At 42.5% G+C, this 14,845-nt stretch overlaps 1 protein-coding gene across 1 annotated transcript in view; it reads right to left on the reverse strand.

The window, feature by feature from the left end:
- LPA (lipoprotein(a)) overlaps positions 1-14,845 on the reverse strand; it is a 243,401-nt gene that overhangs the window by 216,733 nt on the left and 11,823 nt on the right. Inside the window, exons 2-6 of the mRNA XM_063666806.1 lie at positions 12,932-13,091; positions 8,807-8,988; positions 7,415-7,574; positions 3,264-3,445; positions 1,872-2,031 (exon numbers count right to left, since the gene is read on the reverse strand). Of these exons, the coding sequence (XP_063522876.1) occupies positions 1,872-2,031; positions 3,264-3,445; positions 7,415-7,574; positions 8,807-8,988; positions 12,932-13,091 (844 nt within the window). The remainder of the gene's footprint in view (positions 1-1,871; positions 2,032-3,263; positions 3,446-7,414; positions 7,575-8,806; positions 8,989-12,931; positions 13,092-14,845) is intronic.

A 14,845-nucleotide genomic window follows, 5' to 3' on the forward strand; every position in this document is an offset into this window, starting at 1 on the left:
ATCTTTTCCTATTTTGCAACATGTCTGTGAGCTTCAGTTGATTTTTTATTCCACTATTTCTTGAGGGTTGTGTGTGTGTGTGTGTGTGTGTATGTGAACTTGTATTTGAGTGTGTGGGTATGGGTGTGTTGTGTGTGTGTGTATGCGTGTAGTTGGTTCTGTAGAATTGATTTTTGGTTACTTTCTTCTTCGGAAACGTCTACATTGATCAGGCGGCCATCCAGTAATTTTTTCATTGAAGACATAGCTTTTTATATTAGGTCTTTAATTTTATTTGGCTATTCTATACTGTTACTTTCTTTTGATATTTTATTTGTTTTGTTCCATATTCACCTTTTTGTAAATACTTGAAATAGTTATCATAGTGATATGTCAAATTTTCATGCCATTCTAATCATTTCTGTCATTCCCGCGCCCGTTTGTATTGCCTGATTTATTTCCTGGTCATGGATCGCACGACATGCTTTTTCTACATGTAGTCACATTTTAAATTTAGGACTCACTCTGGGGATACCGCATAGCTCAGCCAGTGGACTTCGTTGTTTACTTCTAAAGAGAGTTGAGATTTCCTCTCACAGGCACTTCATTGACTTGGAACCCGATTTCATGCTTGGACACTTGCTTTTCAGCTGTGCAAGGGTTAGTCTGCAGCTGCCTTTATTCTAGTAATAGGCTAATTCTACTTTTAAACTATGGCTGTTCTGGGGTCTCCACTGAATTGGCAGTGTGTTCTGTGAGGACTCTCTCGTCTAGCTGGTAAGAACTCCAATATCCCAGAGTGCTATGTGATCTCTGTCTTCTTTATTGAGCTTGCTCTTCTCTTGCAGATGCTCTTTCTAAGGAAATGTTCTTTGCCATACGTTCTTGTGGAACCATTTTCTGTGCACATGCAATGTCATGTTTAGCCAAGGACTGGAGGAGACTTCTATGCATATTTGTAGAGCTCCTTTCCTCCACAAACCAGTCCTTATTTGTAGCAGACCTAGAAAATTTCAACTACCAGACTCATCACAATCTCCAATCCCTCTCCACCGTTCAGACAGATGGCTACAGATTGCTTGGTTTCCACCACCTTGCTCTGCAGTGCAGGAAGGGTAACCAGGAAGAAAGCCAAGGCATCTATGGAGTTGAGCTCAACACTGCCCCTCTCTCAATGCTCTAGGTCCTCTACCAGCTGTTGTCCAACATGTAGAAATGGTTTTTCCAGGTCTTTGCTAGTCACTTATGGCCAAAAAAATTGGCCAGAGTGCAGTCAGACTGGGGTTCTGTCCATCTACACAACCCTTTTACTTTTCAGCATCCCTCTCTTTGCTGACTCTCATCTGCCTTTTTGCCTTTGCTTTTCTCTCCCTGGGAACCCATATCCCTTCAGGCCACTGGTACTTAGGACCGAGTGTTCTTCTACCCATTGGAATATATGTAGATCTAGAAAGAGATAGATTCACCTCTCCATAAATATGCACACATTCTTTCCTCATATGCCCAGACAGAAAAGGCATACACAACCTTCCCTTCAGGAACTGGTAGTCAGAATAACACAATTCCAATTGGAAAGTCTTCATTGACCCTTGGTAGGTGTTGTGGAAGGCTAATCTAAGTGTTTGGTCATTTGTCATTCTGACTGTTTTCTTAATGTGATGTCCTCGCCTCCAGATTTCCCTTCTGCTCCAGAAAACTACGAGGAAGGAGAGGCAGCTTCACATTTCTCTTCTCTCAGACCCTTAGCTCTAAGGCAATCATCCTGAGACATTTTGCTACACCAACTGCATCTGACACAAGTTGAGTTCGGAGAACTCATCTTGAAGCATGTCTCTTCCAACAGAATCTTCAGTTGGCCCTTTCTTCTCTTACGGTAAAGAACAAAGACATACCCATTTGGGTAGTTTTCTGGGGTCCGACTATGTGAGTGTGGTGTCATAGATGACCAAGCTTGGCAGGTTCTTCCTGTGACAGTCTTGAAGTATGTGCCTCGATAACTCTGTCCATTACCGTGGTAGCACTCCTGCACTCCAGGCCTTTGCTCAGTCGGTGCTGAAATGAAAACAGAAGAAATCATGATGAGTGTCTCTTAGAACAGGGAAAGATGTGAAGTCATTTATGACACAACCAGAAAGGAGTCTATGAGAATTACAACCGTTCTCTTTTCCTTATCCATAGGCAGATGGATATGAAAAAACCAACCAACAAACAAACACCAAAGCAACAGATTCCTACCATTCTAGAACCGTAGGAAGTTCTTGGAAATATTTCACCTGACACCTTAGAGAAACAGAACAGATCAGAATCCCCCTCATTGGAAAGTGTGCTCACGAGCAAGCACCTTTCTGGGAACCTCTACTGAATGTTCATGAGAAAGATGGGGCAGGAGCGAGCAAAGGGCATGGCATTTGGTAATGCGGGCTGCAGATGGTAATTGGCTGTCGGGGGCAGAGGTGGGGACAGACATGGACATTTTGCATGTTTCCCTAGACCGTTGATCATGAAAGCCAAGGCCTTTGGCTTCCGGGCCATGGGGCAGAAAACGGTCCTATACATCTGACTGAAGGCAAAGACACTTTGCTGCTCAGGGATGTGTGCAGGCCAAAAGCTTATTCCTTTGGAGGAAAGAGGGAATCCTCTCGTGCCCCGCATCCTGAATTGCAATAAAGTAGAAGTCTACTACTCTTTCTCTCCAGAACCCTCACAGGTACAAGTGCCATCAGAAAGACGTTTAAGAACACTGAGAAATCACTCCCTTCAAAGCCTAGGGCTGCAGAGCCTTAGAGCATTGGGAGCTCATGCACTGCTCCACAGACCCAGGACGATACGGAATTATTGCAGCCCTGGTGGCTTTCTCCAGGGTGGCAGGCTCCAGAGCCACACTTCTGGGAATCTGGAATGCTGAAGATTGCACTGAATGCTTTCTACTTGAAGAAAGCCCAGGTAAAGCTTACTGGCTTGGAAAGAGTCACACACCCGACAGCATGATACAATGAAAATTTTGACTAGGACACTGAGAGAGCCCGGTTTGCAATGAGGAGAGTTGTGAAGTTGATCACCCTGGAGGGTTTGTGCCCATCCTAAAGACACAGCCCAACCACGTTGCGCCAGAAATCACTCCGCTGGCTCCCCCAGAGAGTGCACGGAGGCTTCCTGCTACATGGCAGAACTCAATCAATGCTCGAGCATCCGTGTACCATCGAAGCCTGCTGCATCAGTGGGAATTTCCATGGCTTTTCATCCCAGCGTCCAAGCGTGTAGATGTCTGGCCACAGGCTCCTTACCTTGTTCGGAAGGAGCCTCTAGGCTTGGAAGCGGGGTAGCAGTCGGAGGCGCGACGGCAGTCCCTTCTGCGTCTGAGCATCGTGTCAGGTTGCAGTACTCCCACCTGACATTGGGATCCGTCGTATAACAATAAGGGGCTGCCACAGGATCTGGATTCCTGCAGTAGTTCCTGATCAAGCCACTGGAAATTCCAAAACGATACACGTCACAAGAGGTGGGACAATATGCAGGGGCTCCCCACACCCTCTCCTTGGTGCTGCAACAAGGTCATTACCGGTGCCTTTCTAATATTCCCATTAAAAGTACCATATGATTGCCACAAGCACAAATGGCTCTCAATCACCAATCCTCTCTGCACAGTTCTCATAATTAATAGATTATTCTATTAAAAAAAAAAAACCTCTAAAGCCGCAAATGCTTCTTAGACACACTGAGATAGTACATACATGTGGCCAAAAAATGATCAGAGTATTCTCCCTCTGCCTTCTGCCCAATCCATCTCTCTGGAATAACTGGTATAGATTTTGATGTCTGTATTGTGGAATTGTTTATTCACATACAAATGTATCTCTATCTGTCTACCTCTCCGTATCTCTCTCCGTAGGACTTCATATGCTAATGTGCGAGTTGCAACTAACATGTAGTTCTTCAGAGAATACTTGGCATCCAGGAGGATAAGCTTTCCAGGTCAACCTTCACACTCCTGTACTCAAAACCTAGCGAAAAGGCTCTACCTTTCCCATGGAAAAGCATTGTGCAAATAGTATTACTGTCTGTCATTCCCATATCACATGGGTCAAGTTTCTGCAAGACTTCTCAAAGCTGCCCTAGAAAACTTGCTCCCAGGCAGGATGCAGTATCTCTGGAATGTGTTCCTGAGCAGGACCTTCTCTCCTGCTCTCAGTCTATCCTCTGCTGGCTGCAGCCACTCTGGAACTGAGGGAAAGGGGGATGAGTTGAAAGAACAGTGGGACCCAAGGCATAAAGGAAGACGGCGGGGTACACTATGAGATCTGAAGATGTCAGACAGCTATGGAGGATTCAGAGAACAATGAATTAGGAGGCAAAGCAGTTGAGGAGTTTGGGCTGTGGGGATCTTGAAGCTTTCGCTCTTCCTTATGCCTCCCAAGAACGTTCCTCCAACCTCTCAGTGGCCTCACATTCATGACCTGTGGCTGCCTGAGAAAATGGGAAGTGTATCATGGGCCATGGGGATGCAACACTCTCTCTCTAGAGACTCTACACTTGTGTCCTAGTCTCAACCTCAGACCCTCCATTCCAGGAAGCTGGTTCAATGAGCAACGGGATGTACTAAGAACCCGAGCTCGTGACAAATTTCTTTCTTCCTTGGCTTCTCTCTTTTGAATACATGGAATATTCTTACTATGCAATACACCTCAGCGTTCAACACTTTGCGATTACTCTGCGATTTGCAATATCCCTTTTAAACCACACAGTCACCTTTCATTAATATTACATACCATCGTGCATGAGGTAAGAAAGTTTCAATGGCACACTTCCAATTATTCCCTACATGATTTATGCTAAGTGTTCAAATTCTTACTTCTACAGGTGCAAAAATTAAACATATTGCTATCATTTTGCTTCAAGTAGTCAACTCTCATTTAAAAATATATAGAAATTTGGTCAAGAAAATATTTTGCATTTACATGTACATTTGCCAACTGCTGGGTTCTTCATTACGTGGGCTGCACAAAGTTCCCTTCTTGTGCTATTCTCCTTCTACCTCATTCCTTCAGGTCACCTCTCTTGTTACATCAGCCTGCTGATTCCAAATTCTTACAGTTTCCGCTTTCTTTTTGGGGACAGTGCACGGTATACATTTATGCAACATGGATGATCTTCAAGGCATTTTACTGCTATTTAGCATTCTTGGTTGATCTCTTCTTGTTCCTGTTTACCACATTAATAACATTCCCGGTACCTGGCTTCCAGTGTTTTTGACGAGAATGCATTAGCAATTTGTATCACTGTTCTCTTAGCAAGAAACAGCTTGTTTTTCCCCGGTTTCTCATAAGAAGTTTCTTCTTATTATACCTTCGTCTTCTTAACGTCAAACTGTGAAATACAAAACTGCATCATACTGGATTTTTTCTTTTTTTCGAAATCCCTATTTGATACATTGAGTTTCCTGTTTTTGAGATTTTGTTAACATTCTTCATAATTGAAAAGTTCTCGGCCAGCCTTGATTCCGGTATTTGTTTCTGTCCCTATCTCCCTTTCTCTTTTCTGTGACTTGCTTCCCACATGCAGGAAATCTTTTCCTATTTTGCAACATGTCTGTGAGCTTCAGTTGATTTTTTATTCCACTATTTCTTGAGGGTTGTGTGTGTGTGTGTGTGTGTGTGTGAACTTGTGAGTATTTGAGTGTGTGTGTATGGGTGTGTTGTGTGTGTGTGTATGCGTGTAGTTGGTTCTGTAGAATTGATTTTTGGTTACTTTCTTCTTCGGAAACGTCTACATTGATCAGGCGGCCATCCAGTAATTTTTTCATTGAAGACATAGCTTTTTATATTAGGTCTTTAATTTTATTTGGCTATTCTATACTGTTACTTTCTTTTGATATTTTATTTGTTTTGTTCCATATTCACCTTTTTGTAAATACTTGAAATAGTTATCATAGTGATATGTCAAATTTTCATGCCATTCTAATCATTTCTGTCATTCCCGCGCCCGTTTGTATTGCCTGATTTATTTCCTGGTCATGGATCGCACGACATGCTTTTTCTACATGTAGTCACATTTTAAATTTAGGACTCACTCTGGGGATACCGCATAGCTCAGCCAGTGGACTTCGTTGTTTACTTCTAAAGAGAGTTGAGATTTCCTCTCACAGGCACTTCATTGACTTGGAACCCGATTTCATGCTTGGACACTTGCTTTTCAGCTGTGCAAGGGTTAGTCTGCAGCTGCCTTTATTCTAGTAATAGGCTAATTCTACTTTTAAACTATGGCTGTTCTGGGGTCTCCACTGAATTGGCAGTGTGTTCTGTGAGGACTCTCTCGTCTAGCTGGTAAGAACTCCAATATCCCAGAGTGCTATGTGATCTCTGTCTTCTTTATTGAGCTTGCTCTTCTCTTGCAGATGCTCTTTCTAAGGAAATGTTCTTTGCCATACGTTCTTGTGGAACCATTTTCTGTGCACATGCAGTGTCATGTTTAGCCAAGGACTGGAGGAGACTTCTATGCATATTTGTAGAGCTCCTTTCCTCCACAAACCAGTCCTTATTTGTAGCAGACCTAGAAAATTTCAACTACCAGAGTCATCACAAACTCCAATCCCTCTCCACCGTTCAGACAGATGGCTACAGTTTGCTTGGTTTCCACCACCTTGCTCTGCAGTGCAGGAAGGGTAACCAGGAAGAAAGCCAAGGCATCTATGGAGTTGAGCTCAACACTGCCCCTCTCTCAATGCTCTAGGTCCTCTACCAGCTGTGGTCCAACATGTAGAAATGGTTTTTCCAGGTCTTTGCTAGTCACTTATGGCCAAAAAAATTGGCCAGAGTGCAGTCAGACTGGGGTTCTGTCCATCTACACATCCCTTTTACTTTTCAGCATCCCTCTCTTTGCTGACTCTCATCTGCCTCTTTGCCTTTGCTTTTCTCTCCCTGGGAACCCATATCCCTTCAGGCCACTGGTACTTAGGACCGAGTGTTCTTCTACCCATTGGAATATATGTAGATCTAGAAAGAGATAGATTCACCTCTCCATAAATATGCACACATTCTTTCCTCATATGCCCAGACAGAAAAGGCATACACAACCTTCCCTTCAGGAACTGGTAGTCAGAATAACACAATTCCAATTGGAAAGTCTTCATTGACCCTTGGTAGGTGTTGTGGAAGGCTAATCTAAGTGTTTGGTCATTTGTCATTCTGACTGTTTTCTTAATGTGATGTCCTCGCCTCCAGATTTCCCTTCTGCTCCAGAAAACTACGAGGAAGGAGAGGCAGCTTCACATTTCTCTTCTCTCAGACCCTTAGCTCTAAGGCAATCATCCTGAGACATTTTGCTACACCAACTGCATCTGACACAAGTTGAGTTCGGAGAACTCATCTTGAAGCATGTCTCTTCCAACAGAATCTTCAGTTGGCCCTTTCTTCTCTTACGGTAAAGAACAAAGACATACCCATTTGGGTAGTTTTCTGGGGTCCGACTATGTGAGTGTGGTGTCATAGATGACCAAGCTTGGCAGGTTCTTCCTGTGACAGTCTTGAAGTATGTGCCTCGATAACTCTGTCCATTACCGTGGTAGCACTCCTGCACTCCAGGCCTTTGCTCAGTCGGTGCTGAAATGAAAACAGAAGAAATCAAGCTGAGTGTCTCTTAGAACAGGGAAAGATGTGAAGTCATTTATGACACAACCAGAAAGGAGTCTATGAGAATTACAACCGTTCTCTTTTCCTTATCCATAGGCAGATGGATATGAAAAAACCAACCAACAAACAAACACCAAAGCAACAGATTCCTACCATTCTAGAACCGTAGGAAGTTCTTGGAAATATTTCACCTGACACCTTAGAGAAACAGAACAGATCAGAATCCCTCTCATTGGAAAGTGTGCTCACGAGCAAGCACCTTTCTGGGAACCTCTACTGAATGTTCATGAGAAAGATGGGGCAGGAGCGAGCAAAGGGCATGGCATTTGGTAATGCGGGCTGCAGATGGTAATTGGCTGTCGGGGGCAGAGGTGGGGACAGACATGGACATTTTGCATGTTTCCCTAGACCGTTGATCATGAAAGCCAAGGCCTTTGGCTTCCGGGCCATGGGGCAGAAAACGGTCCTATACATCTGACTGAAGGCAAAGACACTTTGCTGCTCAGGGATGTGTGCAGGCCAAAAGCTTATTCCTTTGGAGGAAAGAGGGAATCCTCTCGTGCCCCGCATCCTGAATTGCAATAAAGTAGAAGTCTACTACTCTTTCTCTCCAGAACCCTCACAGGTACAAGTGCCATCAGAAAGACGTTTAAGAACACTGAGAAATCACTCCCTTCAAAGCCTAGGGCTGCAGAGCCTTAGAGCATTGGGAGCTCATGCACTGCTCCACAGACCCAGGACGATACGGAATTATTGCAGCCCTGCTAGCTTTCTCCAGGGTGGCAGGCTCCAGAGCCACACTTCTGGGAATCTGGAATGCTGAAGATTGCACTGAATGCTTTCTACTTGAAGAAAGCCCAGGTAAAGCTTACTGGCTTGGAAAGAGTCACACACCCGACAGCATGATACAATGAAAATTTTGACTAGGACACTGAGAGAGCCCGGTTTGCAATGAGGAGAGTTGTGAAGTTGATCACCCTGGAGGGTTTGTGCCCATCCTAAAGACACAGCCCAACCACGTTGCGCCAGAAATCACTCCGCTGGCTCCCCCAGAGAGTGCACGGAGGCTTCCTGCTACATGGCAGAACTCAGTCAATGCTCGAGCATCCGTGTACCATCGAAGCCTGCTGCATCAGTGGGAATTTCCATGGCTTTTCATCCCAGCGTCCAAGCGTGTAGATGTCTGGCCACAGGCTCCTTACCTTGTTCGGAAGGAGCCTCTAGGCTTGGAAGCGGGGTAGCAGTCGGAGGCGCGACGGCAGTCCCTTCTGCGTCTGAGCATCGTGTCAGGTTGCAGTACTCCCACCTGACATTGGGATCCGTCGTATAACAATAAGGGGCTGCCACAGGATCTGGATTCCTGCAGTAGTTCCTGATCAAGCCACTGGAAATTCCAAAACGATACACGTCACAAGAGGTGGGACAATATGCAGGGGCTCCCCACACCCTCTCCTTGGTGCTGCAACAAGGTCATTGCCGGTGCCTTTCTAATATTCCCATTAAAAGTACCATATTATTGCCACAAGCACAAATGGCTCTCAGTCACTAATCCTCTCTGCACATTTCTCGTTCTTAGTAGATTATTACTATTTTTTTTAAAAAAATCTAAAGTAGCAAACGCTTCTTAGAAACACTGAGATAATACATACACGTGGCCAAAAAATGATCAGAGTATTTTCCTTCTACCTTGTGTCCAATCCATCTCTCTGGAATAACTGGTATGGATTTTGACATCTGTATTGTGGAACTGTTTATTCACATACAAAGTATCTGTAGCTGTCTCGTTCTTCGTAACTTTCCGGTAGGACTTCATATTCTAATGTGCGAGTTGCAACTCACATGTAGTTCTTCAGAGAAAACATGGCATCCAGAAGGATAACCTTTCCAGGTCAACCTTCACACTCTATGTACTCAAAACGTAGTGAAAAAGATCTACCTTTCCCATGGAAAAGCACTGTGCAAATAATATTACTGTCTGTCATTCCCATATCATGTGGGTCAAGTAGGTTTTTTTCTGAAAGACTTCTTAAAGCTGCCCTGGAAAACTTGCTCCCAGGCAGGATGCAGTATCTCTAGAATGGGTTCCTGGGCAGGACCTTCTCTCCTGCTCTCAGTCTATCCTCTGCTGGCCACAGCCACTCCGGGACTGGGGAGTGAGTTGAAAGAACAGTGGGACCCATGGTATAAAGGAAGACGGCAGAGTAGACTAAGAGATCTGAAGAGGTAGGACAGCTATGGAGGAGCAAAAAACAATGAATTAGGGGGCAAAGCAGGTGAGGAGTTTGGGCTGCAGGGATCTTGAAACATTCACTCTTCCTTATGCCTCCCATAGAACGTTCCTCCAACCTCTCAGTATCCTCACATTCATGACCTGTGGCTGTCTGAGAAAATGGGAAATGTATCATGGGCCATGGGGATCCAGCGTTGTGTCTCTAATGGTTCTACACATGTGGCCCAGTCTCAATCCCAGACCCTCCATTCCAGGAAGCCCATTCAATGAGCAACTGGATGTACTAAGAGCCCGAGCTCTTCAAAGACTTTTTTTCTTCTTTGGCTTCCCTCTTTTGAATACATAAAATATTGTTATTATACAACAAACCTCAGAGTTAAAAAGTTTGTGATTGCTCTAGGATTTTCAATATCCCTTTGAACCCACACATTAACCTTTTATTAGTATTACATACTATCGTGCATGAGGTAAGAAACTTACAGTGGTACACTTCCAATTATTCCCTACATGATTTATGCTACATGTTCAAATTTTTACTTCTACGTATGCTAAAGTTAAATATATTGCTATCGTTTTGCTTCAACTCGTCAACTCTCATTTAAAAAGATACAGACATTTGATCAAGAAAACATTTAGCATTTTCATCTACATTTGCCAATTGCTAGGTTCTTCATTATATAGGCTGCAGAAAGTTCCCTTCTTGTTCTATTCTTCTTCTACCTAATTCCTTAGGGTCACCTCTCATTACATAAGCCTGCTGATTCCAAAGTCTTACGGTTTCCGGTTTCTTTGTTTAGGGAAGTGCGCAATGTGCATTCCTCCAACATGGATGAACTTTAAGGCATTTTATTGCTGGATGTAGCCTTCTCAGTTGAGCTCTTCTTTCTTATGTTTATTATTTTAATGTTATTCTTTTGTGCCCAGGTTGCAGTGTTTCTGATGGGAACACATTAGTCATTTGTATCACTGTTCCTCTAGCAAGACACAACTTTTTGTTTTTCTCGTTCCTTATGAGATTTTTCTGTGTATTATGTCTTTGCCCTCTGACAGTTGAACTGCTATGTACCCAGTGGCATCCTATAATTTTCATTTTAGAAATTATTTTTCTGATCCATTGAGCTTCTTGAGTCTGTGATTTTTTAATGTTCTTTATATTTGGAAAATTTTCAGCCATCCTTGTTTTCACTATATATTTCTGTTCCAATCTCCTTCCCCCTTTCTGTGACTTGCTTCCCACATGTAGGAAATCTTTTTATGTTTTCCTTTATGTCTGTGTGGCTTGGTTGATTTCATTTTTCAGCATTTGTGGATGTGTGTGTGTGTTTGTAAGCTTATACATGTTTGAGTGTGTGTGTGTGTATGCATGCGTGTGTTTTGTGTGTGTGTATCTGGTGCTGTAGGTTCTATGCAATTATTTTTCATTTAGTTTTTTCTTCTGAAATGTCTAACTGAATGGGGAGGACATCTAGTAATTTTTTCATTTAAGACATATCTCTTAGTAGTTCTTTGATTTGGCTCTTTATACTCTTACTGTCTCTGGATAAGGTGTCTGTTGCATTCCATATTCATGTTTTCTTAAATCCTAGAACTCAGTTATCATATAGTGATATGTCAAATTTTTATACCATTCTAATCATTTCTGTCTCTTCTGGGTCTGTTTGTATTGACTGATTTTTCTCCTGCTTGTGGGTCACACTAAAAGCTTTCTATGTGTAGTCAAGTTTTATATTTAGGCCTCACACTGTGGATACTGCATAGCTGAGCCACTTGACTTTGATGTTTACCTCTAAAGATGGTTGAGTTTCCTCTCACAGGCAGTTCATTGACTTGGACATCATTCTGATGCTTGGAGACTTCCTTTTCAGTTTTGCTATTGCTTGTGTGGAGCTGCCTTTATTCTAAGAATATGCTAATTCTACTCCTAAAGTATGGCTTTTCCTGGGTCTCTACTGAATGCCCAAGATGTTCAGTGAAGTCTCTCTCCTCTGTGTGGTCCAAACTCCAATATCCCTTAGTGCTATTTGAGCTCTGTCATGTTTATTGAGCTCAGTGTTCCATTGTAGTTGCTGTTCTTCTGTAGATGTTCTTTGCCCTACTTTCTTGTGGATCTATTTTCTGTGTACATGCAGCTTCATGTTTAGCCAATGAGTTGAGGAGATTTCTATGCGTATTCCTAGAACTCCTTTCCTCCACAAATCTGTTCTCATTCTTAGCAGGCCTAGAAAATCCTAGCCACCTGAATAATCCCAAACTCCAATGTCCCTCCTCTGTTCAGCAAGATGGCTATAGTTTTTTTTTTTGGGCTCCATCTCCTGCTCTTCAGTGCAGGAAGGGTCTCCAGGAAGAAAACCAGTGCATCTGTTGAGTTGATCTCATTGTTCTCTCTCTCGCAATTCCCTTGGTCCTCTACCGTCTATTGTCCAACATGTGGAAATCATTTTTTCTTGTCTTTGGTAGTCACTTATGTGTGAAAGACTGGCCATGGTGTGGTCAGACCCCAGCTTCTGTCTATCTTCCCGCACTTTTTAGTGTTTAGCATCTGTCTCATTGCTTACTTTCATCTGCCTTCCTGCCTTTGCTTTTCTCTTCCTGGCAACCCGTATTCCTTCAGACCACTGGTGCTCAGGACCCAGGGTGTTTCTACCCGTTGGAATAGACATAGATATAGAAAAAGATAGATTCGCCTTTCCATAGATATGCACATATCATTTACTTGTGAGCCAAGACAGAAAAGGCCAACACAATCTTCACTTCAGGAATTGGAGATTAGAATTATAGAATTTCAAGGGGTAAAGATCACATTGACCTTTAGTGAGTGTTGTTGAAGCTGACTCTGTCTAAACATTCTGATTTTCCATTATTGTGGCCTCACCACCTCCAGATATTCTCCTGATTTTATCAAACTCTCAGGAAAGAGAGCCAGCCTAACATTTCTCTTCTATCATACTCTTTGCTCAAAGTAATGTTTCTCAGACATTTTGCCATGCATTATATGTGTGAGAAAAATTTAGTTGTAAGAAGTTAGCTTGATGCACACCTTTTCTAAGACAAATTTTACTTGGACCTTGTTTTGCTTACGGTAAGATTAATGACATACGCATTTGGGTAGTTTTCTGTGGTCCTATTATGTTGATGTGGTGTCATAGATGACCAAGCTTGGCAAGTCCTTCCTGTGACAGTGGTGGAGTACGTGCCTCGATAACTCTGTCCATCACCATGGTAGCAATCCTGGACCACATGGCTTTGCTCAGGTGCTGCTAAAATTAAAACAGAAGAAATCAAGCTGAATAGTTCTTAGAACAGAAAAACATGTGAAGTCATTTATGACACAAACGGGAAAAAGTCTCTGAGAATTACGACCATTCTCTTTTCTTGATTAGCAGGCAGACAGACATGCAAAAAACCAAAGGAATCGATTCATAGCATTCCAGAACTTTATTCAATTCTTAGAAATATTTTATTTAAAAGTTTAGAGGAAGTTAACATATCAGAATTCTTCTCACCAGAAACTATGCTCACATGCAAGCTCTTTTTTAGAAATCTCTTCTTAATGTTCATGAGGACCACAGGACAGGAGAGATCGGAGGGAGATACATTTGGCACTGCAAGCTGTAGGTGGTGATTGGCTGTCAGGATCAAATATGAAAACCTTGCACAATTCCCTAGACCATTGCTCAGAAAAGCCAAAGCCTTAAGTTTCTGGGCAATGGGGGAGAAAAATGGTTCTGCATCTAGCCCTGAAGGCAAAGCCCTTCACTTCTCAGGGATAGGTAGATGATCAAATCTTATTTCCTTGGAGGAGAGACTGGAAATTTTCTTGTGCCCAGCCTCCTGCATTGCAACATAGCAGACGTCTGCTACTCTTTCTCTCCAAACCCACCACAGGTTCAAGTTCCATACGAATAAGGCACAAGAACACTGAGAATGCATTCCCTTCAAAGCCTAGGTGTGCAGAACCTGACTAAGACTGAAGTGGCTCCAGGAGATACAGCATTTGTTTATTTCCACCAAAGATTGAGCATTCATTAACAAGAAACAGCAGTTTCAATGGGGTTTGATTATGTGTATGAAGATATCCCCTCTGCAGTGCAGGCATGCAGTGACTGCTAAAATCTAAGAATAGATAGGAATACTGAGAAGATTCTTCCACACCCCAGGCCCCACTCTAAGCAAAAGATAGCAGCAGCCCATCACTGGAGGAATTTAAACCTGTGGTGCATTTAAGATAAAAGCAACAAGCACAAATGCCAAATTCAGTTCAACCAGTTACTAGGTTGACTCAATTGACCACAAAACATATTTTCAAGAGAAGATGGGTGCCCATTTGAAAGCATAAATAATATTTACTGCAATCTCTACTGTTCCTCCATTTATGCTACCCAGTGTTTGATTAAACAATTACAAGACACACCAAAAGCTGAAGAGGGAAGATAAGTCACTGTTAAATAATAAAGCAACCAAGACAGACAGACTCAGAAAAGACACCATCTGGAAACTATCAGTTTGGGTTTGTATGATACCTATGTTAATATGTTAAAGAATCTTGTGGTAAAGGTGGACAATATCCATGGGTAGGTGGAGAATTTCAGCAAAGAGATGGAAACTATAGAAAAGAGTAACATGAAAATGCTAGGAAGAGATTTATAATATCAGAGATGAAGAATTCTCTGAATGCACTGAGGAGTCAACTAGACACAACTAACAAAATAATCCATAAACTTGAACATAGGTTACTAGAACTTATCCAAACCAACACAGATACAAAAAAAGGAGTTCCTGACAAAAAAAAAAGCAGAAGCAGCATATAAGGTTTATGAAACAATATGAATGATCTAACATTTGAATACTTACAGTCCAAAAAGAAGAATACAGAGAGAGAGAAGTGAAAGAGAAAAACAAAATAGTAAAATAGATAATGGCTATGAATTTTAAAAAACAATAAAAATCAACAATCTGCAAATCCAAGGAGCTCAGGAAACCTCAAGAAGAATAAATACAAAAAGTTAATAAC

This window comes from Pongo pygmaeus, chromosome 5 (assembly GCF_028885625.2).
Source record: "Pongo pygmaeus isolate AG05252 chromosome 5, NHGRI_mPonPyg2-v2.0_pri, whole genome shotgun sequence".
NCBI lineage: Eukaryota > Metazoa > Chordata > Mammalia > Primates > Hominidae > Pongo > Pongo pygmaeus.